Genomic DNA, 26,730 nt, shown 5'->3' with positions numbered 1-26,730 from the left:
TGCTCCCTCTCACCCTCAGCAATGTTGCGGTTGCGCTTGAATTCTTCGATATCGTCTTCGCAGAAGGCCTGGCAGAGGTTGAGGCAGAAGAAATCCAGCATCCATCCGCAGGCCAGCGAGTCGGCCGCTGGATCCATGGTGTAGGGCACGGGCTCGTCTTCCTCCTCTTCCTCGAAAGAGATGAGCTGCCGCTTCATGGCCCGGATATATGCCCGTTCCCGTGACGACGTCGGCGCCATGGCTCCGTCTACCTATTTCCCCTAGCCAAGAAAGCCGTCCCTCCCTGTCTGTCTCCGCAGCAATTTGAAAAGAGGCTGAGGGAAGCGAACAGATCGAGAGGAGAAAGGACCGCCCACCTCCTATTATGGGTATCTTCTTTCTACAGGGCGAGCTTCCATGACCAATCAAAACCCGGAAGCAGATCAGAGGCGGTTTCTGATTGGCTGGAGGTTGCCTCAGTCATTCTGACGCGATTGCGACCTGCCTTCTCTGCAGCAAAAGAAAAATTGACCACTTTTCTACATCAGCTTGGTTTTTTTGGACACTCTAGAAAAGATGACATAATGCGGGAATAAACAACAACAACCACCTCCGCAAAACCGTGTTTTGAAAACAAATATTTGCTGCCTACAGTGCTTTGTTATTATTATTTCTTTGCCTCAGGTTATGGAAAAAAAAACAACCTTGGTCTGGAGCCTAATGATTTTACTAATAATTATAGCATCTTGAACCAGTTTGACCACCTTTCAGAGCTGGATGTGTGGGAGGTGCGGGGACATCTTTGTTCTTTCTAACTTCAGGATTTTATTTTAAAACACTCCATCACTATTCCACCGTAACATTTTATATCCAAATAGTTACCACATTGTAGCTACGCAATTACCAGAACAATAACATTCTTACAGATGGCCACAATTTTGTTCCACGACACCACTTGATCCTGGATTTCTAGCGAAAAAGGGACTTTAGAGGTCACTGAGTACCAAATATTACAGATGAAGAAACCTATACTCAGAGAAATTAAATGACTTGAAGGGAATCAATATAGCTAGTAAGAGTCTGGGATAAAAAGATTCCAGGGACATTTTGTGTAGGATCTGGTACCAGATAGATGGTCACACATTTTAAGGAAAGAATAGGTTTGGCCTGTGAGTTGATACAAAAAAAAAAAAAAAAAGGAAGGAAAGAGAAGGGAGGAATGAAGAAAGGGAAAAGGAAGAAATGAGAGAGGGTGGGAAGGAAAGGATGGAGAAAGGAAGTTGGTGGGCTAGCAAGCAGTGAGAATAAGGAGAAGGGGTGTAATCAATAGTCTGTTTATTACAGGACCATTTCATACAGAGCCAAAGATGCAAGGGGCTTACAGAGTTTATATGCCCCCCACAGGTCTACATGACCCAAAAGAATGTAGACACCCCAAAAGAATGCAATATACAAGGACCTTCCCTCTATGTGACCCAAAGGAATGCAGACAATTACAAGGACCCTCCCTTAATCTTGTTTGCTATTTATCCTTGCCTAAGATTATTTATTAGGGTAATATCATAGGACCAAATCTGGAGGCACAAAGAAACAGACAAAAAGATTACATGCCCTCTTGCTTATCTGCCCTGTAAAGCTTGCAGGTAACTGTATAGGGCAGAGTTTCCTTTAGTGGGGCTAAGGGACCCCAAAAGTTCTCTATATCCAAACAAGTTTATACAACCTCCTGTTTATCTGCCCTGTAACCTTTCAGGTAATAATATAGGGGAGGGGAACCTTTCATTAGGGTTAGCTGGGGGAACTCCTGAAAGTTCTCTACAGAAGAAGTGAAGAGAGGAAGCTAGGAGGAAAGGAATGAAGGAGGGAAGAAAGAAGGAAGGAAGGGAGCCAGAGGATTTTATGTTTTATTTTGGAAGTACTAGGGAGTGTGTAACATGAGGAATACTGTGCTTTGGGAAGACCACTTTAATATAGCTGAGTTGAAGATAGGCTGCAATGGAAAGATACTTGAGACAGGGAGACTATCAAAACGCTATTGAAATAGTTCAGCTATGAGGATAACACCTAAGAACAGAAGAAGAAAGGAAGGATAGAAGGAAAAGAGAAAGGAAGGAAAGGAGAAAGGGAGGGAGGAAGGAAAAATGGAAGGAAGGAAGGAAGAAAGGAAAGGAGAAAGGAAAAAAGGGGAGAAAGGAAAGGGAGTAAGGAAGAATGGAAGGGAGGATGGATAGAAAGGAGGTGGGATTCAAAGGTAAGCAGGGAATTAAGATAACAGGTGAGGAGAGAGAGCATTCTAGGAATGAGATAGTGAAGAATCCACCATGTTGGGAGACGAAGATGTCACTGGATTGCAAAGTACATGGAAAAGAGTCAGGTATAAGAAGACTGGAAAGGTAGGAAGGGGCCAGGTTATGAAGGATTTTAAAGGCTAAACAGAGGATTTTATTTATTTTTTGGAGGTACTAGGGAGCCATTAGAATTTGCTGAATAGTGTAGTATGATGAGACCTACATTTTAGGAAGACCACTTGGGTAGCTTAGTTGAAGATGGATTACAGTGGAAAGATACCTGAGATAGGGAGATCATCTAACTCAATTGAAAAAGTTCAGCTATGAGGATGACACCTAGGTTGCAAACCTGGGTGACTAGCAGGATAAGGGGCACTCTAAAATACTAGGGAAGTTTGGAATAGGGGAGAGTTTAGGTGCAAAAGATAATGAGTTCAGTTTTGGACATATTGAATTTAATTTGGTTAAGGCAATCCAGTTTGAGATGTCCAATAGGCTAGTTGGACACTGGAAGTTGGAGGAAAAGATAGGCAAGAGAGGAAAAGATAGGTTAGGGAGAGGCTGGTAGTTCTGAGAGTCACCTTCGGAGTGATGACAATGAAATCCTTGGTAGCTGATAAGGTTGCCAAGTGAAATAACAGAGAAAGAAGAGAAGTCCCAGGACTAAGTCTTGAGGAATATTTGCCATGGGCTGCTCAGTGTCCAGCATTTAGCATGATCCAGAGATGTGAATAAGAAATGACCAGGCCATGTTCAAGTTCAAGGAAGAATGATGAACTCCTTTTATTGATTCTTAGGACAAGGTTTTTATAGAGCAATGAGACAAAGGAAGAGGACTCAAGTTTTCTAATCATTACCTAGTCTGTTGTATCCTGGAAGTAGCACAGATTAGATAATTTGGTAAGGATTTGTTATCTAGGAGAACAAAGTTTTAGGGTAAGACCTTTGATCTAGGCCTTGGGTATCTGCTAATGTAGCTGCAGTCATAAATGGATACAATTGAGAGCAAACTTCAAAGCCAAAGCTGCAATCCTCAAAAGACATCACGTTTAGAGCTGACCACCCAAAGATACCTGAGTGCTGAATCAAATATTTTGGCTTTTAATAACTAAAATCTTGGGGTATAGCCTATTGATCTCAGAACTCAAGTAACATCCTTATAAGTGTAACCCATAACAAAGAACTCAGGAGCTAACTTAAAAAGTTGCATCTCAAAGAGATTCTTGTTTTAAAGTCCACTATTAGGATTTAATATCTGAGTTCTGAACTAGGCTTCTTTGGCTCCCCACATTTTTCCCTTTTTAAAGGATAAGTTTAAAGGCATGTAATTCAGTGCCTAAAGTTTTAATATTGTGTGTTATAATTTGTATAATGCAAGGTCCAAATATACAACAGACTATTATAATGATCAATATGGGAAGTAGATGCATAGAGATTTTTTCAATATATCAATAATTGTTTTTGTAACTCCTACTGGGTCAATCCCAGGAATCTCACTATGTTCAATGTCTTAATAATTTAATTGAAAGCTTTTTATTTCCAGGGTGATGTAGAAATCATGCCATGCTCCCAATAAGCGCGCTCTGATCCTGTCCCATGTGATACTGGGATTGGAGGAACTATATAAGCTAGTGGTAACACAAATATATGTGTATTTATAATCACCTACAAGTAACAGTTAAGTTTTTAATGGTAACTCATATCTAAGCATAATATTAATTGTTGTAATAAGTTGATCTTATACAAAAGATCCTTATCTATATCATGTTGTGTCTTAAAGGCTGCAGAAATATTTTTTGATAATTCATTAACCTATTGTGCAGTTTAGATTGCAAACAAAGCAGTTGAAACCATTAACAATATTAGGACAGTGAATTTAGTAACAAGAAATCTGACAAACCTATTTCCCCCTTTTTAAAGACATCAGATATGTATATACCCTTGATGTTTGATATCAAGCATAAGTGAAATTACTTGAAAAAAGCAAATAAAGATTGTTCAGCAAGATCTCTACTAGATATACATTGAGCAAAAGTAAAATCAATGCAATTAAAAGTTCATGCATAGATAGGTGTATCCATAATTATATTGTGAGTTTTCAAAGGCAAGGTAACATTCCTTGCAAATTCATTCACAGATGAAGCAGTTTGTATCCCACTTAAAACAGAAGACACGGTAGCTGACATTAAGAGGAAGGCAATTAGTCCTATGATTTAAAAAAGTCCAAAAGTCAGTTCTTATTAGAAAATCAGATACTTCTTGAAGTGCAGGCTCCTCTGAAGTCTGTCATTGTGTAATGTTCCATTAGAAGGCTGTATCATTCTGTGAAAAGGTGGGACGTCAAGCCATTTCCTCTTGGGTTGTCCTTGTGAGGAATCCTCTGATCCTCTTCTCTGTTTCTGCATCTGGCAGAACATGCCTGGACATTCTGTGTTGGCACCTTCAGTGGTCGTTCATCAGTGTCTAAAAAAAATATAAGCACAACCTTGCCTCTACATAATTAAGGGGCAGGTCTTTTCCATTAATGCACTTTCTCAAATTGTTATTCTGCTGGTTAATACCCTTCTTTAGTGATGCTTACAATTTTTTTTTTTAGGGCATATAAGGCAGTAGCTAATTGCACTTGTGATATATAGTTCCAAATCCAAATCCCCTTTTCATTTTTGTCAATAGGTTTCACAGAAAAATTGAAATGATCTGCCAGTGTAGACAGGGGAATCATGGGTTTTTATTTCTTTAGGGGTATCTAAGAATGAAGAACAATGGAAATGGAGTGAAAAACCAATGCTTCTCCTTATTGAAGTGTAGCTACAGGAGTAATCATATAAAATTGAAGGACAATAATTTTGCTCTGTCCATATAATGTAGCCTTATTAATTTAAATGACTGGGAGGTCTCACAGTTACAGAAAATGATAAAAATGTTTTTAAGTTTTAAATTTTTTGAATGGAAATATAGTCATTAACTGTTGCCTTTTCATTGCTGAGGGATGTTACAGGGAGAGGACTCTCCTTTATTTAAATACATGATTACATAGTATCTTATATTAGGGAAAAACATCATTTAAAAAAAAGTCAATTCTTGAAGAAATGGCAACAATAAAAATTAGATTAGAGTCTTCTAGTAATACACTGAAAGTTTTCTTTCCCATTTCTCATTCACCTTAAATAGGTATGTAAATCATAGTTATGATAAATTGTTAACCTTCAACCTAAAAAGAATTATAATGCTGACATATGACTCAAAAAACTAAAGTTTTATATTCAAGAAAACTCAACTTTCATGTTCAAATTGTTTAGATCACAAATTTAATCTGTGCTTGATAATACTTGTCTCACTCCAAATATCAGTATGTGCAAATTCTCATGAATGTAAATATTTGGTAGTTGATATTCTCAATTCTTATTTAGCTTTAAACAGCAAAGATTATCCAACCTTTGAAGTTACCAAAACAAAAGTGTATGAGAAAAATGTTTTCATTGTCACATGGATATATTGTAATTTTTTAAAGAAGTGACATCCTTTTGCCAAATTAGGTTTTAAACTTGTAGGATTAATAGAGGCAGAAGTGAGAGAAGGTATGTGAGGAAGGAATTTTGTGCATGATTTTAACTATTCGCCAGGCCTGTTCTCAAATAAATGTGAAATTACTTATTAACATTCTTGAATTTTGAATGCAAAGATAAAGGATGAAGTGTTGGGTAAGTTTGTATTGTTAAATTTATATATATTATATTATAAATATATTTATATTGTTAAATTATAATTTATCAGCTAAAGCATTGCCTTGTTGAATGGGCTCAGGCAAAGATGTATGAGAGTAAACATGAGAAATCCAAAAAGGACCTTCTCCACCTCTAACCACTTTTTGCAACCGAAAAAAAAACAATTGATATAACTTTTGATTATTGAAATCTGTCTCAATGTTCCTTACAGTATAAAAATAATATTTACTATCTATAAAAAATGTTAAGAGGTTGATATTGTTCCTTAAAAAGACATATAATTAACATTTCATTCTTTGGGGTAAATGAGGAGTGGAAATAACTTCTGTTAGCTGTCTGTTTGTTTTAGGCCTCTGTAAAAAGCCTTATCCACTTGTAAGGGAGGAGAAAAAAATGTTATTTTGGAAGTGACTCATTGTTCATTGGAATGTAAAATTGTATTATCCCTAGTTCCTAGACACACAGTCAATAGGATCTGCCCGGAAGGGTCTTCCTTAATTAGCATTTCAATTTGGGCTTTAACTTTAGGTTGCTGGATTTGTATAGGGAGGGAACCTGTAGGTTGTCACAGGTAGATAATTGAGGGTAGGTAACAATGGGTCCTTGACTTTGATGAGGAAGACAAATACACTCTTAAGATATTTTGTTGCCTATGTATGGCCCCAAAGGGAATTCAGGTGTCCTCAGTACACTGATTTCTATAGGGCTATTAATATCTATCCTATAGACTTGGTACTGCTGAATGGCATTTTCGATAATTTTAAGTTGTTTTTCTGCTTGTTTGTTAAGGTTCAAGAAGAATGGAGGTTTGGGGCTCCCCTTAGGGTATTAAATAAGTGAGTGAGCTGATGTGTTCTTAACCCAATTTAAATCTCTTAACAATTTTTGAAAATCATTTAAAAATTTCACATTATCACTTTGAATTACTACATTTTTGAGGCTCAATAAATTTTTTTCTCTTATTTTATGTCCTAAATAATTGTATGGGGGTTACAACCAAACTTTATGACTAACCCATATTAAGATAAACTAACCTGAGTGGCCTGAAGTATTTATTGTTAGTTTTACTACTTGTACATGGAGTGCAAAACTAGAGTCCTGACTTGACAAACAAAAGGATGAGAGAGCTTAAGTACATTTTCAGAACATCCCAATTAGGGATGGCTGAGTTACACAAATTCATGATCCCCATAATGGTTTAATCATTGTATGAGAAAGGAATTTTCCTAATTGGATAAATGATAAATACAATAAAACAAGAAAGATGACAATGTGTCGACTGAAATTATGATCCAGAATATTTGTGTTTTCTTTATCATTAACAATCAATAGCATGGTATATGCCCAGAAAATCTTAAGATAAGAAAAAGTCCTTTTACTCAAGTTAATGCCTTGAATTGAGGATCTTATCCTTAAGGGCCATAAAATAGGCTTTGTTAACATAAGGAGAGGTATTCTCAGAGACAAAGCTGGGTCTTTTTGGAATTTATGATCTCTGGATGCCTGTTTTAAATCCTACCCAGCCTTATCTGGGCTCTGGAGTGGATGACATAGAAAGACCTTTTTTTTTCTTTTTGTAAAATGAGGCAGAGCAGCCTGTTTCATTAATTCAGATTTTAGCCAAGATAAGATATTAAATGATTATCAGAGATCAGTAATCATTCTCTATTTTCCTGACATTATTTAACAAAACTAATTTAGGTATCACAGAGTGTTTTAGCCAAAGGAGAAAAGAAAAAATATATATTAATTAAATCTCAAACAATTAAAAGCTGATCACCTTATTTTAAAAAAGCTATTAGTGTCAAAATTCCTTTAGTCAATGGGAATATCTTAAGGTGATTTTTAAAGTAGTTTGCATAATTTTCTGTATATTTTCTAATTTTAGGTAAAAAATACTAAGTTTTCCAATAAGCTAACATAAAAAGAGTTTGTATCCTTTACTGATTACTTAGTCTTATCATAGGAATCAGACCTAAGCAGAAAAAAAGTAGAAATGTGAATATGGTCTTAAATGCTTTTTATCTTAAACAGCAATTTTTACCAATCACAGCTTAGAACTCATTAGTTATTTCTATTCTCATGTTAAAAACAATAAAGCTGTTAAAAACGATAAAGATCTACTAGGGCTTTTAACACATAAGGGATATTATTTAACATTTTTCTTTCTCAAATTTAACTTATCCTGGTGTAATCGCCAATCCTTATTAATCTTTTGCAACTTTTTAGCAAGTTAGGCTCATTACTTAAGAATTGCATTAACTAAAACAAGTTCCTAACTTAGTCTGACGATTTTTCCTGTAGAAATAGTTTCCAGGGGTCTTGACATTAAAAAATAAGAACTGATATAGACCAGTGGCTGAATGTGATGCTCCTTCTTTGCTAAATTTCATACATGTAGGAGAAATGGAATAAAGTTTTTACCTAGTTTCCTCTTTTCCACATACAGTAATCAATGAACAATTCTAGGTTTTAACATTGAGACACTAAAATGATCAATCTTACAAGTTCCATAAGTGACAGTCAAATTATTTTAGTTGTAGCAAAAACATTAAACTTCAGATGAAGTCAGTTGTATTCCTAGATAATGTAAAATCATTGATAAAAGGGATGGATTGTCTTATCCAGTACAGACAGCTATGGTTTCTTTTATTATTATTATTATTAATTTGTTTGCTTACTTTTAGTTTATAAGTCTGTCTTTCCATGGCCCTTTATTGCAAATAATTTTTATTGCATCATGATCTGAGAAGGATGTATTTAACATTTCTGCCTTACTGCATAGAATTGTGAGGTTTTTATGCCCTAGAACATGGTAAGTTTTTGAGTATGTGCCACGAATCTCCGAGAGGAAAGTATATTTCTTTTTATCCCCTATCCTCTCTAAAATTCTGTGCACCTCTTTAACTTCTTTCTTGTTTATTTTGAGGTTGGATTTATCAAGTTCAGAGAGGGGGAGAATAAGGTCTCCCACTAGTATAGTTTTGCTATCTATTTCTTCCTCTAATTCCTTTACCTTCTCCTCTAGGAATTTGGATGCTATACCACTTTGTACATATATGTTAATTAATATATTAATATATGATATTGCTTCATTCTCGATGGTGCCTTTTAACAGGATATAGTTTCCTTCCTTTTCTCTTTTAATTAGATCAATTTTTGCTTTTGCTTTATCTGAGATAAGGATTGCTACCCCTGCTTTTTTTTACTTTAGCTGAGGCATGATATATATTACTCCAACCTTTTACCTTTACCCTGTGTGTATCCCTCTGTTTCAGATGTGTTTCTTGTAAACAGCATATTGTAGGATTATGATTTCTAATCCATTCTGCTATCCATCTCCGTTTTATGGGAGAGTTCATTCCATTCACATTTACAGTTATGATTGTTATCTGTTCCTTTCCCTCCCCTATTAATGCTTATATGTTTCCCCCTTCTCCCTTCCCCCCTTAATAGTTTCCTTTTGACCACCGCCTCCCTCAGTATTCCCTTATCAGCGCTCCCCCTTTTCCTCCCCTTCCCCCTTACTTCTTTCCTCCCTACTAACCCCCCCCCCCCATAGCCCTTTTCCCCTCCTACTGCTTGTAGGATATTTTTATACAAATAAGTGATCAGATAATAGGTATAAGCATGTGGGATGCTCAATGAAGGGTTCAAAGATGAGGTAAGACTTGATCTGGTTAGGATTTAAATAGGCAAAAAGATACAGGACAGATGAGGAACAAGAGATGCTTTTTAAAAAGTATATATGAAAGGGTGGTTTTTGGAAGTTCTGACAATCTTGTTTGGCTATCCCTACAGATTATTAACACAGTAGATGCTACAAATCTGGAATCACAGAATCAGAGAATTTCAGAGTTGGAAAAGTTAAGACCAGTTAAATTGTGTCTGACACCTGTAATCTATTCCATGAAATCTAGCCTGTGAGAGCTAAAGGACCTTCCCCTAATGCATATAATATTTGTTATTCAGGATTTATAAAATGCCTTCCTTTGTGATTATAAATAAATTGAAAGTGCCAGCTTTGGTGTATATAATAATATTTGTTATTTAAAAAAATTATGTACAAGCACTACTCTTCCTTTGTGGATATAAATAGATATTAAACACTTAACTCTGTCCCAAGCATTGTACTAAACTCTGGGGATACACTTAAAAACAAGCAAGGCTTTTTTTTTTTTTTTTGGCTCTTCCCTCAAGGAATTTACATTCTAATTCTAACATTGCATTTTTCTATTCTAACTACAGATTAAGGAGTACTGGGAAGACGGGAGGAAAGCAGAAAGTGATGGAAAAAAAAGAGAAGGAAAGTGGAAAGCCCTGGATCCCTGTTAGATAAGGCACAGGCATACATACACACACACACATACACACAAACACACATTACATACCCAACCCCCTTGCCCCTCCAAAAAACTCCCTCATCTGTCAGAGCTAGAAGGAGCCAAGAATGGAGTCTCTTGGGTAGAGGTAGCCTAAGAATAGGGCCATGGCAGGGAGACTGCAAGAATTTAAGACAAGGCAAAAAGCATGCCTATCAAATGAAGGTGGATTGAATGGAGAGTATACATGCATATATATATATATGTATATATATATGTATATATATGTGTGTGTGTGTGTGTATAATTTACATATATATGTGTGTTTGTTATATATTATATATACACACATATGAACACATATATATGCACATATATTTATACTCAGCTATATAGATAAGTGAGATATACCCTCTAATATTATACATATTACTTAGTTGTTAGTTTTTTTTCTTTTATAATTTCTTTTCCCTTACTTTCTCCAAAATCAGATCATGCTTTCTTATGTGAATTTCTAAAGGATACTAAAACTGCCTACCAGTGAACCATTGTTTTCTTACTGGGGAAGGAATCCTGAACTGATTCTGGTAAAGTTGCAGTAATTTTAAAATAGAATGAACTCTGTCAGTGTTATGAGTGTCTATGCCAATTTTAAAATTACTCTGCACACATCAGTACTCATTGATTCAGTTGTTCCCTTCAACTATAAAGACAACAATAGCATCCTTGGCTACCCATAACCATGAAATTGCTGACCATGTCCTTCCATAGTCAGTCAGTTAGCATTTACTAAATACCTAGAGTGTGCCAGGTACTTTGATAACTACTAGGGATGCAAAGAAAGGCCCAACCCTCCCCCCCACCCCCAAACAAAACAAAACAAAACAAAACCAACCAAACAACCAAACAACAACAAAACAATTCCTACTCTCAAGGAGATAGATTACTACTACTACTACTACTACTACTACTACTACTGCTATCATCTCAAGGAGATATAGTGTAATGGGAGAGATGACATGTAAACAACTATGTACAAACTCATATACAGGATAAATAGAGAGTAGTCTGAGAGGGAAGACACAAAGTATAAGGAGGCCTGGGAAAGGCTTCTTTCAAATGAGACTTTAACAGAGATTTGGGGGAAACCTGATGTCAGCTAGAAGGTAGAAATAAGGAAAGAAAGTGTTTTAGGCAATGTGAGATAACCAGGGAAAACTGGAGTTGGAGATGGAGTATCCTATTCTAAGCTCAGGAAGGAGACCAGTGTCACTGGAATGCTGAATTATGTGGAAAGAAGAAAGGTGTCAGAAGACTGGAAAGGTAGAAAGGATATAGTATATGAAGGACTTTAGAAAACAGAAGATTTTATATTTTATCCTGAAGGTAATAGGGAGCCACTGGAGTTTATTGAATGGTGGTTGGGGGCAAGTGGTGATGTGGTGAAACTACTTAAATACTTCATCCACTTGATTTATTTTGTGTAGATAGTGCTATGTGTCTTCCATAGTCCCTTGGTTCTGCAAAGCTCTGGGGCTTGATGCAACCATCACAATGCCATTTGCAAATAGGAGGATCTGGCTAAACTCATTACGCATAGTGAATCTTTTCACTTTGGACTTTGTTCTGTATCTCTTCCATCAGAGTGGCTCTCTGTTCTATGCTTCACCAGATAGTAATGTTCAGAGGATCATAAAGCAAGGTTATCTTGATTGTTCTATCTTTCTAGGAATCTTGGATAGTTTTCATTTGGAGATGAAAGACATCCTTACTGAAAGAGATCTTTGACTGAAAGAGACCCCTTACTGAATTAGGCACTCACTAGTCATGTTCTTTTAGCTTCCTTACTGTAGTACTTAATTTTTATCAGCTAAACTTTGCATCAAATGATAATAGTGTCTATGACCTTGTTTCCATCTATTATCCATTTTTTATCAATCGCATTTAAATGGGTCAAGTAAAGTCGTATCTGAACAATTGGAAAAGTATTAATTGTTCATGGGTAGGCTAAGCCAATATAATAAAAATGACAATTCACCTAAATTAATTTACTTATTCAATTCCATACCAATCCAACTGCCAAAAATTAATTTATAGAGGTAGAAAAAATAATAACATTCATGTAGAAGAACAAAAGGTCAAGAATATCAAGGGAATTAATGAAAATAAAATGTGTAGGAAGGTGGCCTATTAATACCACACCCCAAACTGTATTACAAAGCAGTAAACGTCAAAACAATAACAAAAGAGTGATGTATCAATGGAAGAGATTAGGTATACAATACACAGTACTCAATGACCATAATAAACTAGTGTTTCATAAACCTGAAGACCTAAACTTTTGGCACAAAAACTCACTATTTGACAAAAACTTCTGGAAAACTGGAAAATAGTAGGGCAGAAACTAAGTATAGATCCACCTCTTACACTGTATAATAAGATAAGATTAAACTGGGTACATGATTTAGACATAAAGGGTGATAACCAAATCAAGGGAGCATGAAATAGCTCATCTGTCAGATCTATGGATAGGGGAAGAAATTATAACCAAACAAGATATAGAGAGCATTACAAGATGTAAAATGGATACTTTTGATTATATTAAATTTTTTTTTAAAGTAATTGGGGTTAAGTAACTTGCTCAAGTTTACACGGCCAGGTGTTTCTGGGTGGGTGCTAAGTGTTTGAGCCCGGATTCAATCCCCAGGTCATCCTGACACTGGGGCTGGTACTCTTATTCGCTGTGCTACCTGGCCACCCTGATTATATTAAATTTTAAAAGTTTTTGTATAAAGCAAAACCAATACAAACAAGATTAGATGTAAAACAGAAAGCTGGGGGAAAATTTATAGCGAATGTCTCTGATAAAGGTCTCATTTCTCAAGCATTTAGAGAACTGAGTCAAATTTATAAGCATACATATCATTCCTCAATTGATAAATGGTCAAAGGTATGAATAGGCAGTTTTCAGATGAAATCAAAGCTGTCTGTAGTCATATAAAAATGCTCTAAATCACTATTGATGAGAGAAATACAAATTAAAACAACTTTGAGATACCATCTCACACCTGTCAGATTAGATAATATGACAGAAAAGGAAAATGATGTTTTGGAGGGGATGTGGGAAAATTGGAACACCACTGTACCATTGGTGGAGTTGTGAACTGATCCAACCATTCTAGATAACCATTTGGAAATATATCCAAAGGGCTATAAAACTGCATACCTTTTGATCCAGAAATATATCTACTAAGTCTGTATTTCAAAGAGATAAAGAAAAGAACCTATTTGTACAAAAATAATTATAGCAGCTCTTTCTGTGGTGGCAAAGAATTGGAGGTTGGGGAGATGTACATAAACTGGAGAGTAGCTGAACAAATTGTGCTAAATTATTATTGTAATAGAATATTATTGTGCTATAAGATATGAAGAGCAGGCTGATTTCAGAAAAATATGGAAAAACTTACATGAACTGATGCAAAGTGAAGTGAGCAGAACTAAGAGAACATTGTACACAGTGACAACACCATTGTATGATTATCAACTCTGAATGACTTTTTTTTTTTTTTTTAGCAATACAATGATCTAAGACAGTTCCTAAAGACTCATGATGAGAAGTGCCATCTACCTCCAGGGAAAAAACTGATAGAGTCTGAATTCAGATCAGAGCATATTGTTTTTCACTTTCTTTATACTTTTTGTGGTGAGATTTTTTTAATTTGTGTTTTCTTTCACAATATGACTAATATGGTAATATGTTTTGCACAAATGCAGATTTATAACCTCTATCAAATTGCTTACCATCTCAGGGAAGGGGGGAAAGGAAGGAGAGAGGGAGGAAGAGAATTTAGGACTCAAAATTTTAAAAATGAATGTTAAAAAATTGTTTTGACATGTAATTGAGAAAAGTATTATTAAAAATAAATGGGACAAATTGAATTCTGTCAAACGTATACCATATATTTTCCCTTATTTTGTTTTCTTTTAGCTTTGTACTGATTTTGACTTTTGCTTTCAGAAATGACTCTCACATCACCAACACATCATTTTCTGTGTGTTAAAACATAACTAGTTTCTTCTTTTTTGTGACATTCGGTGCTTACAATGTCTAGTGCCTACTCATTTACTTCTGGAAGAAAGTATTCATGACATGTGACCAACCAAACTGGCCTCTCTTGGTTCTTTTTCCTGACCCATATTTTCTCTCTCTCTTTTTTTAATTTTGCTTTTTGGAGGGCAATTAGGGTTAAGTGAGTTGCCCAAGGTCACACGGCTAGTTTTTGTGTTAAGTGTCTGAGCCCAGATCTGAACTCAGGTCCTCCTGACTCCAGGGCCAGTGCTCTATTCACTGAGCCACCTAGCCACCCCCTTGACCCATATTTTCTAATGTACCTGTTCCCACTATTGTGCTGATATCTTTTGTTATTGTTGTTTGTCCTTTTGTTCTTGACAAGGACCATGACATCATGAAGATAATGCCATCACATGCAACTGAATTGAATTTAACTGAAGGAGGACTGAGCAAAGTCACTAGCCTCACTTCCTCTTCCAGAGCCATCTGAATCCAGTGGTCAGATACACATCAAGAAGCACGTTGATTTAGTTTAGAGGTAGTTCTTCATAGAATTTTGCTACTTCTTTGTTATTGTAACTACTATTATTAATGCAGATGGTGAAAGAGGCCTTTCAGGACTGAGGGCTGTTTTGCATTTTTCCTTGTTTCCTAGGTAGCTGTGACTAAAGAATGTATCACCGAGTAATTAGCGTACTGATGAAGATCCTCTTTCTCCTTAGAAACATTGATCCTCAGAAAGAAGACTGTTACTTGGATCAAAGTCAAAGCTTTTTTAGATAGTGAAAACATCTAGGTTTTAATTACATCATAGATTTTGAGAATTTAGGGTGATTTCTTTACAACAATGAAGAATTGAAATAAGACTTTATGAACTATAGACTATAGTTTTTCCCCCTCCCACTTTAACTCAGTTCAAAGTACATCTATGTGGAATTCTCTTTATTGGTAGAGACTCATTACTCAGTATTCTATACCTGAGTGAGAAATGGAGTTGATGAGAGATCAGGAAAAGGGAGATTCTGGTCTTTTAGCTTCCAACCTTCAAGAGAGAAGATATACAATTCTAGATTCTTTAGGTCCCTGAAGAGAGAGAAAGACTCAGTGAAGAAGTGAAATGTGGAGGAGCCAGCATCCTGATTATGTTCTTGTCCCCAGCTTGCTTCACGAGAGAATTTGGGGAATTTGAATAATATTTGGGACTCATTATTTTAGTTGAGCTGAGACATCTCACTCCCAAATAGGAGAGCACATTCATGCTACATATTGTTTGGTATACATTTTTATTTGTATATTTTTCTCTGATAGCTCTTTGCTATCAGCATGGGTAAATTGGTTTGTCAGTTGGTGCATCTTCTTTTGTACTAATAGCCATTAGAGTCTAAGATATATAGTTTGGGGTGTTCCTTCTCCATTAAGGGATAGTGAATAGGAGCTCACCTTGAACCTAAAAATTATTCCCCCAGACTAATAATACTTCTTTCTTTCCTTTTCCTTTTTCTCAATTTGTTTATTTATTTTTAGTTTTCAACATTCATTTCCACAAGATTTTGAGTTGCAATTTTTTCTCCCCATCTTTCCCCTACCCCACCCTAAAATAGCGAGCCTATTGAATACCCCTTCCTCCAATCTGCTCTCTCTTATATCCTCCCTCATCTCCCCCCCCCCCCCAACTTTCCAGTAGGGCAAGATGGATTTCTATATCACAGTGCCTGCATATCTTATTTCCCAGTTGCATGTAAAAAGCAATTAAAAAAAAACACATTTGTTTTTAAGACTTTGAGTTCCAGATGTTTTCCCTTCTTCCCTCCTCACCCACCCCCACTGGGATGATAAACAATTCAATAAAGGTTGTACATGTGTAGTTACACAAAACATTTCCATGGTTGTTATATTGTGAAAGACTAACTATAATTCCCTCCATCCTATCCTGCCCCCCACTTATTCTACTTTCTCCTTTGACCCTGTCCCTTTTCAAAAGTGTTTGCTTCTAACTACCCTCTCCCCCAATATGCCCTCCCTTCCATCATCCCCCCTCTTATCCCCTTCCCCTCTCTTTTCCTATAGGGTAAGATAACCAATTGAGTGTGTATGTTACACCCTCCTTAAGCCAAATTCAATGAGAGTAAGGTTGACCCACCCCTTTTCACCTTCCTGCTCTTCGCCTCCATTGTAACAGCTTTTTCTTGCCTCTTTTATATGAGATAATTTACCCTAATCTATTTCTCCCTTTCTCCTTCTCCCAATATATTCTTCTCTCACCTCTTAATTTTATTTTTTAGATATCATCCCTTCATATTCAACTCATGCTTTGCCCTCTCTTTATGCATACATGTACATACATATATACACACACTCACATAGAAATTTATACACACATACACCCTCCTATACATACATTAGATGTATATATGTATATATATATATATACATATACACACACACACACACACACACACACATATATATATATATATTCCCTTCAACTATCCTCATACTGAGAAAAGTCTTATGAGTTACAATTATCATTTTTTCATGTAGGAATGTAAAGAGTTCAACTTTAATAAGTTCCTTATGATTTCTTTTTCCTGTTTACCTTCTCATACTTCTCTTGCTTCTTGTATTTGAAAGTCAAATTTTCTGTTCAGCTCTGGTTTTTTCATCAAGAATGCTTGAGAATCCTCTATTTCACTGAATGACCATATTTTCCCCTGTGGCATTATACTCAGTTTTGCTGGGTAGATGATTCTTGGTTTTAATCCTAGCTCCTTTGACCTCTGGAATATCATATTCCAAGTCCTCCAATCCCTTAATTTAGAAACTGCTAGATCTTGTATTATCCTGATTGTGTTTCCACAATACTCAAATTGTTTCTTCCTGGCTGCTTGCAGTATTTTCTCCTTGACCTGGGAACTCTGGAATTTGGCTATGATATTCCTAGGAGTTTTCTTTTTGGGATCTTTTTCAAGAGGCAATGAGTGAATTCTTTCAATTTCTATTTTGCCCTCTGGTTCTAGAATATCAGGGCAATTTTCCTTGAGAATTTCTTGAAAGATGTTGTCTAGGCTCTTTTTTTGATCATGGCTTTCAGGTAGTCCAATAATTTTAAAATTATCTGTCCTGGGTCTATTTTCTATGTCAGTGTTTTTTTTTTTCACTGAGATATTTCACATTGCCTTCTATTTTTTCATTTGTTTAGATCAGTTTTATATTATCTTGATTTCTCATAAAGTCATTAACTTCCACTTTCTCCAGTCTAATTTTGAAGTATTCTCTTCAGTGAGTTTTTGAAATTCCTTTTCCATCAGGGTAATTAGGCTTTTTAAGGCATTCTTTTCCTCATTGGGCCTCTTTTGCCATTTGAGTTAGTCTATTTTTTTTTTTAAAGCAATCAGGGTTAAGTAACTTGCTCAAGGTTACACGGCCAGTTATTTTTGTGTGGGTGCTGAGTATCTGAGGCCAGAACTGATCCCAGGTCTCCCAACTCTGGGGCCAGCGCTCTTACTCACTGCACCATCTGGCTGCCCCTAAGTAATTGGGGTTAAGTAACTTGCTCAAGGTTACATGGCCAGTTATTTTGTGTGGGTGTTAAGTATCTGAGCCCAGAACCAATCCCAGGTCTCCCAACTCTGGGGCTGGCGCTCTTACTCACTGAGCCACCTGGCTGCCCTGAGTTTGTCTATTTTTTAAGGTGTTATTTTCTTCAGTCAGGTTGTTGACTCACTTTTCTATGATTTACTTGCATCATTCTCATTCCTCTTCCCAATTTTTCTTCCATTTCTCTTACTTGATTTTCAAAATCCTTCTTAAACTCCCCCATGGCCTGTAACCAGTTCATATTTTTCTTGGAAGCTTTTGATGCAGGAATTCTGACTTTGTTGTCTTACTCCCACTCCATGCTTTGATCTTTTTTGTCCCCCAAAAAGGATTCTATGGTCTGTTTGTGCTTCCTCTGCTTGCTCATCTTGCCAGCCAATTATTTGACTTTTGAGCTCTTTGCCATTTTAGAACTCAGCTTACAGATTGCAGAGAGCTATGCCCCAAATCGCTGGGATTTTCACAGCTGCCCAAGCTATTAGAAGCTATTCGAGGAGCCCTCTCTTCAGCTCCCACAAACTCTGGCTCACTGGCCACACACCTCAGGACCACCACCCAAGACTGCAATCCAGATCCAAACAGGTTAAAGCAAGAGCAATTACCCTCTGAATGGTTCCTTGGTCACCCTACAATTTGCAGGCCAGGAGCTCTGGAGGCAGCCACAGAGCAGCAACTATAGATGCTGGGCTTCTTCCTCTTCTCACCCTGAGGGCTCTTCTCCACTCAGTTCCAACAGCGTTCCCCACTGACCTTTTACTTTCTTTTTGGCTTGTATGGATTGAGAAGTCTGGAAACTGCCACAGCTGCTGGTGACTCACTCTCCTGAAGTCTGCTCTTACCACAGCTAGTTGGGGCCATCCCAGGGCTGGAACCCCGTGGCTCAAGCAGGACTGTGCTCAGCTCCCAGTCTGGTGTGAGAGACCCTTCCTGTCAGTCTGCCAGGCTGCCTTCAGTGGGGAATTTGTTGCTCTCTGTAGCTTTTTGGGTTCTGTAGCTCTACAATTTGTTTAGAGTCACTTTTTTACACACATTGGAGGTGGTGGGAGCTGGAGCTTTGTGGTGGTCTTGTTTCTACTCTGCCATCTTGGTTCTACCTCCAGACTAATAATATTTAAAAACTAGATTGATATAAATCTAGCCTGGTACCTTTCTCTGAAAGGCGTAGAGTGGCTAGTCTCTGGCCCTAACCTCTTATTTCCTTCTTGGGAGGAATCAGAATATCCCTTGGAGAAAATGGGCAGGAGAGGCTTCAAAAATTTTTGCTTCTGCCTCTCTGTGAGCCACATCTGGACAGACTCATTTGAATAACCATGACCTACAAGAGAAAAACACATCACATGCCTCTTATACCCCTAAACGAGTGAGGAAAACATTTTTCCATTTCTAAAAATTATGACTTCAGAAATGTGTCCATCTCTACCACACATGAAAGATTGTTCATGGAAACTATATCTTCTAGATTTGTAGATAAAAGAAATTCTATCTTCTCATTAAAGAACTTGGAGCAGAAATAATGGAAATGAGAATTCTAATCCTATGGTTACTGCTACATTTCCTTTAAACAATCACAACACTCAGAGAAACTAAATCATAGATCTGGTTGTGGGAGTAGAAGTAGCAGATAGCAGTTTACTTCTCCACAAATTACTACTTTAGAATCCATGAAAACTAGAAGGCCAAGGTAATATCCTTACTGTGCATCAGAGTTGGGGTCCATTGTATATAAAAAGGATGGTTAGAGAGCCATCTATATTTCCAGAAGCTGATTTGATACTATAAGAAAGTAGTGGAGACAAACTCAAAGACTGTCAGCATCCCTTATTTCAGCCTTTCTAAGGCTCCAGCTGACTATACAGAACATCCTATAAGAAATCTAATTTGATTGAATAAACTGATTTATGTGTGGGCTCTCATTTTCCTTTACTATTATGGATATTGATTTAAAATCATTCATTTAGTTACCATTTGATGGTAAACAGGAGGAAGCAAGATAGGTAGTAGAGATCGATTAGCTCTTCTTTTCATTTATTCCCATCCACCTAAAATTACATTAATTAATGAAAATTAATTCAGAAGGATTTTCAGAGACCATCTACTCCAACCTGTGCCTCAACAAGATTATCCCCTACAACATATCATAAGCAACCATCAATCACCCATGAGCATTTATTGGGTACCTACAATGTATCAGAAACTATACTAGATATTGAAGATATAAAAATGTGGTATGTCTTACTCTATCTCCAGGAGTAAGGAAACTTTCTCTTGGAGACAAAGCATATCACAGGACCTTATATTCTTCTAGGGAGATATGACATTTTCACAAGTAAGTAAATACAACATATGAGGAATAATGATAGGAACTGGACCTATGATTTCATTGGCGAAGGGAATTTCTGGATGAAGAAACTCCTATCCATGCATATAATAAAGACATGGCTAATACAGGATTTATTTTGCTTATTTTTTGCTTATTTTTCTTTCTCAGTGGGGAGGAATTGTGGGAAAGAGAAAAATCAGAATTGGAAAAAAAATAAAATTGAATTAAAAAAAAGAAAATCATCCAACAAGCATTTATTAAGAGTCTACTATATGCCAGGTATTGTGCTAAGTTCTGGGAATAAAAAAGATGCAAAAGACAGTTACTGCCCTCAAAGAACTCACAATCTAATGGTGGGATGGGTGGGTGGGATGGGGGAGTTGTTCAGCAGGCAAACAATTTATACAAACTATATATAGAATAAATAGGAAATCATTAAAAGAAGGAAGGCATTAGAATTAAAAGGGGTTGAAAAAAGCTTCCCATATGAAATGGGATTTTAGTTGGGATTTGAAGGAAATCATGAGGCTGAGATGAGGAGGAAGAACACTCCAAGATTGGGGGATAACCAGAGAAAAATGCCTGGAGCAAGAGATGAAATGTCTTGTTCATGAAACAGCAAGGAGGTCAGTGTTACTGGATTGAAAAATCCATGGAGGGAGAATAAGATGTAAGAATACTGGAAAGGTGTGTGTCTGTGGGGGTAGGTCATGAAGGGCTTTGAATTCCAAATAGGATTTTATATTTGATCTTAGACCTGGATATAGGATCAAGGATCTAGGATCTAGGATCTAAACACTGGAGTTTATTAAGTGGGGAGTGACATGGTTGGCCCTGTGTTTTAAGAAAATATCTGTGGTTGTTAAATGGAGGATGGATTAGAGTAGGTAGGCAGATCCACTATCAGGTTACTGTAGTACTCTAAGCATAAGGTTATGAGGGCCTGCTCCAAGGTGGTGGCAGTTATCAGAGGAGAGATGTTGAAAAGGTGAAATTATGAGGTCTCAGCAACAGATTGGATATGGGTTGTGTGAGACAGTGAGGAGTCAAGGCTGACACCTTAGGATCATACATTGAGAATTATAAGGTGTTGAAGTATAGTCCTGTAATGCCAAGTAAAGGCAACTTCCCAAGGTTCAAAATGCCAGCACAGGTGCTCTCCATTTTATTCAGTGACAAATTAAGAACAGAGAAAATAAAAAATATAGCATAATTCAAAATACAGCATTCACCAAGTATAATTCAATAATCTCCAAGTACTACTCCACCCCTGGACATTATAATTCATTTAGTCAATCCCAAAGACCCTCTTTTAAGTACTATTCCACCCTTGGACATTAAATTCATTTAATCAATCACAAAGTCCCTCTTCTAAATACTACTCCACCCCTAGTCAGTACATTCATCTAGTCAACCAGAAAGCCCCTCTTCTCACATGGAGACTAGTTTCCAATCATAGGTAAAATATATTCATTTGGTCAATCATAGAGCACAAAAAAAGTCAAAAACCCTTGGATCACAATTGAATCTACCCCAGAGTTACAACAAGCTTAAGCACAGCATTTAATACCCAAAGAGAGGTCTTTTCTTTATCTTGACCTGAGGCAAGTTCTTAGCAATTTTTGTTCCTGGGGAGACAAAGCTTAGCAAGGCCACAAGATACCTTGCCAGTGTCCTCATTAATTCATTCTCTGTCTGCAGAACAGTCCTAGGACTCCTGAAAACATTAGCAAAACCCTCTTCCAGGATTTCTGTAAGCATACAAGAAAATCCTTCTTCAGGGTTTCTGAACCAACAGCAAGGTTCCAGAACCTCTGCAACAACAGCATTGGCTTTCACCAGTGGACAAATCTGGCAAAACAACATCAAAACAGACAGACAAAGTACCAGAATAATAGCCATGTCTCCTCAGTCCTTGGCAGCTCTGGGTGGCAGCTCTAAAAAGTCCTGGGTAGTTCAAACTGGCCCTCAACAATCCTCTCCATTTCTGCCTCCATGATGCTGCTTCCAAAAAATTCTTCTGCCTCTCTCTCTGCTTGTGTCTCTCTAAATTCATGTCACCAGCTCCTCTCAGTTCAGCCCTCTCTTTTCACGCCAAGTCCATCCCACAAGTGGGATTCACAAGCTCTGGGTTTTAACACAATCAATTCAAAAACCAAGCCAATAAAGGGGGATCTTTAAATTCCATTACTATTACAAGTCCAAATCTATCATTCACCTTAAGCTAGAATAATGGGGAAGACCCAATCTTGTTTATTAAAAATCTTACTCTTTCCAATAAAAGAGGTGTAAAATTTGAAAAGACTTTGCTAGCTACATATACCCAAAAAAGGAAGGACTGTGTCCAGATTAGGAAATTGGCCCTAGGATGAGATTTTGTGTTGGTGCTTTCCCCTATTCCCTCAGCCCACTTGTCTGCATAGGAAAACAGGAATGGTTTTGCATTTGAGAAACTGACTCTAGGTTCCAAAAGCCATTAGCAGTTTTTTTGGGGAAAGCTGCTTCTAGGGCAGGGGCTAATATTTCAACCTGAGGTATGCTGACCTTTAAAGGGTCTGTATAAGATTTCAGGGGGTACATGAACTTGGATGGGAAAAATACCCTTTTTTGCAGGGGAGGGGAATACACCTTTTTTTTCACAAACCTAACTGAAACTTAGCATTTCCTTCAATTACTTAAAAACATGATTCTGAGAAGTGGTCCATAGGCTTCATCAGACTTCCAAAGCAGTCCATGACACTAAAAGTTTAAAATCTGTTGCCCTAGGGAGAATGCTCATTTAGGGTAGCGTGACTTTCTGAAAACATAGTGGAAGACATAAAGAATTTCCACCCCACACAAGAACATGGTCTCAGAGGCAGCTAGGTGGTGCAGTGACTAGAGCACCAGCCCTGGAGTCAGGAGGACCTGAGTTCAAACCAGGGCTCAGACACTTAACACTTACTAGCCATGGGACCTTGGGCAAGTCACTTAACCCCAACTGCCCTCCAAAAAAGCAAAAAAAAAAAAAAAAAGAATATGGTCTCAGTTGAAGAGGCAAGATTCAGTGACTAGGAAATACTGTTTACATAGGCCTGAAAGTACTAGGTATCTAGGAGTGGTTCTGCTCTGTGTTGGAAAGAGCTTGGCCATCTTCTGTTGAGATGGAAAGATTGTTCTAGCCAAGACTCTGAAAGGAAAAGACAGTGAGTGACTGGGAAGGTAACTTTTACCCCACAGAAAGGAATTTCACAAGTCTGATAGTCGAATATTTCAAACACAGTTGTTATTTAAAAGAGTTGTAGCTATGAAAAAAGCATATAAGTTTTAAGGTGAAATTCCATGGAAGGACAACTAGGTGGTGCGGTGGTTAGTGTTGGGCCTGGAGTCAGGAAGACTCATCTTCCTGAGTTCAAATCTAGCTTCAGACACTTACTAGTGTGACCCTGGGCAAGTCACGGAACCTTGTTTGCCTCAGTTCCTCATCTGCAAAGTGAGCTGGACAAGGAAATGGCAAACCACTTTGCCAAGAAAACCCCAAAGGGCATCATGAAGAGTTGAACTTGACTGAAAAAGAACTACTGAATAACAACAAGGAAGAGTCCACTGTTCTCATAGGAAGGAAGTCATATTCTACATAGGAATCCAGATGGACTCAGAAGCTTCACTTTAGATGAGACCGGAAGCTGGAAGCAGAGAAAACCCTACAACCAAATGCCCAGTGGAATTGCTACTTGTAGATAGATGCCAGCAGCAATCATTGGATCAGCAAAGACAACATGCCTGGTGGTGGTAGGGTGAAGAATAGTCCTGGTAAGGGTAGTGTGATACTCTCCAGCATAAGATAAATGAATTTTCTTTTCATATATGTGTCCTAGCCACATGCATTTCTTACATGTCTGCTTTTTTCCACGGATGAACTGTATGACCACTGTTCCACCAGTGGTATCTATTTGTGGGAACATAATTCCCAGATTTATGGGGGAAATGCTTTGCTGCTATTTTTCTTCCCAAGCTATTGCACTGGATGTTTTTACTTTGAACTAATTGTGTCCTTCAGTTCACTAGTAAAGGTAAACATATTGGTAGGGGCTCATAAGCCAGGGTTTTGAACGAATTGAACCCTTAGAGTACATTGAACTTTAGTTATTCTTGTTGGTAAATTGGATGAGCCTCAAGGAACTATATCAAAGCATATATAATGCTGAGGGAAGAAGTCTTAAAAGTAAATTACATTTGCATTATGGAAGGAAAACTATCTGGACACATTTATTTGGATTTTCAAAATGTTTTCAAGAGGTTTAATGTAACTGTTTGGAAACGTTCTTTACTAACTTAAAAAAAATTGTTACCATGTAACACTATTTGATAGAAGGAACTATGGCTAGAATGTAGTTAGTTTGAAAAATATGTGGGTGTTAAATGGACTGCAAACTCAAATTAAGTCCCATTTGTTGCAACAGACAAGCAACAGTAACAACAGCAATGATAATGATGACAACGAAGATGATGACATTCTATATTGGTCTACATTAGGGGAGGTATAACTTCCAAGAATCAGCAAGTGATAACTCCACTAAATTCTGCCCATATCAATCCACATTCAAATATTGCATTAAGGTCTGAGTCCCACAGTTTAAGAGGGACAATTGCTAAACTGGTGAGCTTCTAGGGCAGCACAGCCAGGATGATGAATTCTTGAATCCATATCATATGAGGATTGGTTGAAGGAACTAAAAATATTTAATATGGAGAAGACTCAGAGGAAAACAATGAGTATTCCTTTGACATATGGATTAGGCTAGACTGGGATGAACTGGATTCAAATTCTGTAATTCTGAGTAATGAGGTGTATGTGGGGATCATGGTGAGAGTAACAGAGACTTATAAGGAACAATAATGTTAAAGGATGAGCCTTTTGTTTTGACTTTGTACTATCTGCTGATCACCACTGATACACTTTGTGTTTCCTTGATGGGATATATTCTAGTATCCTTGTACTAGGATGCAGGCTCTTCCCTGGTCACCCCCCCCCTCCCCCACCACAGCAACTCATAAAGATGCTATTGACTAAAGTTAGGTGAGTAAATTCTATTATGCATCCTAATATGTTCAACTCTGTGACTGAACATCCATGACCATTTTATTTCATATAGTTTCATTAAAAAACCCCCAACACATTGTAGTTTTTACTCTGAAAAAAAAATCACTAACAACTCCTGATATAACCAGTAGATGGCACTATCTGTCAAGGTTTGGAGTTAAGGTGGCAAGGAAAAGTGAAAGAAGTGCCCAGTCTTTGTCACTTATACATTAGATATGGAAGCAAGTCAGACTTTTTCCAAACTATATAATTTTCCTCCCACCTGGTGGCTCTGGGGGCATGATATTCACTTGGTCCATGCCTCTATTTTGCTCATAACTCAGCTGGTCAGAAGCTTTACTGAGGTGCTTTCTGCTCTTCACTTGTGGTGTCAAACTCAAATAGAATGGATCCCTGCAGCTTCATATTGACTTAGAAAACTTCAACTTAACATTATTTAGGTTTTATTGTATTTCTGTTTATTTTGTTAAAATTTAAATGTAATTACATTTTAATCTAGTTGCCACCCTAGGCTGGGAATTTTATACCTCTGCTTTATACCACCTGGACTGAGTAAGCAAGATGATCAAATCTTGCTTAGTAAGCAGTATTATTCAATAAGATATTTGTAAAGTACTTAACAGTGCCACACAGTAGACACATAATAAAAATTGTTTCCTCTCCACCCCCAACCCCTACTCTTTATCCCTGTGTAAATGGTTAGAAGTGATAATGGTTTGTCTATCTGCTATTTAAATGTATCTAATTTATTAATAAAAGACCAAAATCACAAGATGTTCTGGTGATTACAGCTCAGAGCCCCCTAAACCAGGTGGAAACAATAGCTATTTTAGAATGAAGTTGAAAAATATCTCTTTTTAGCTCTATGCATTACAAGTTATTTGATGACCTGTTCCAATGAAGTCCCTTTGTTCCCACCAAATTTATGAATCAGAAATGTTATTACCAGTTATAGTTCTATATGAAACAAGACCAGGAATTAGAAGTCACTTAAAAAAATAGAAAAATTACTTAGAAAATGCCTGAATACTGAAGCTTTGGGGGGAAAGGGGAATGGAATTAAATCCTCATGGTCATTTCACTTATCTTGTGGAGCTATGACAGCTAGAAACAGTCCATTCCAGCTCCATATCCCTTTTCAGAAGTTTGAATGGGGGAAGTGGCAAACATAGAGGGGTCCAGGCACATATTGACTTCTAATTTTAGTCTGCATTCATAGCACCTACTAGAAGACCTCTGTTTCCCCTACTCAGTATTTAGTACTGAGTACTTCCCCATTGCACTTGATACTTTCTAAACTTGGACTAAACATAATGCTTGACTGCTTTGCCTTCCTCTTGGTTG

The 26,730-nt window shown here is 37.2% G+C and overlaps 1 protein-coding gene across 3 annotated transcripts in view; it reads right to left on the bottom strand.

Moving 5' to 3' along the window:
• Positions 1 to 26,730, bottom strand: part of TERF1 (telomeric repeat binding factor 1) — a 207,246-nt gene that overhangs the window by 40,177 nt on the left and 140,339 nt on the right. Inside the window, exon 1 of one of the 3 annotated variants that reach the window (XR_011170697.1) lies at positions 14 to 382. Coding sequence is in view for 2 of the 3 variants with exons in the window: in XM_069100116.1 (XP_068956217.1) it covers positions 14 to 239 (226 nt within the window). In the remaining variant the exon portion in view is untranslated. Of the gene's footprint in view, positions 1 to 13; positions 385 to 26,730 lie in introns of those variants that run through there. The other 2 variants (XM_069100116.1, XM_069100115.1) reach the window with 2 other exon arrangements.

Source organism: Petaurus breviceps, unplaced genomic scaffold (assembly GCF_028583685.1).
Source record: "Petaurus breviceps papuanus isolate PSGF00001 unplaced genomic scaffold, PetGlider_PUasm1.0 38, whole genome shotgun sequence".
NCBI lineage: Eukaryota > Metazoa > Chordata > Mammalia > Diprotodontia > Petauridae > Petaurus > Petaurus breviceps.
Note: the sequence above shows the minus strand (reverse complement) of the source record. Positions and strands in the feature narration are given on the sequence as shown.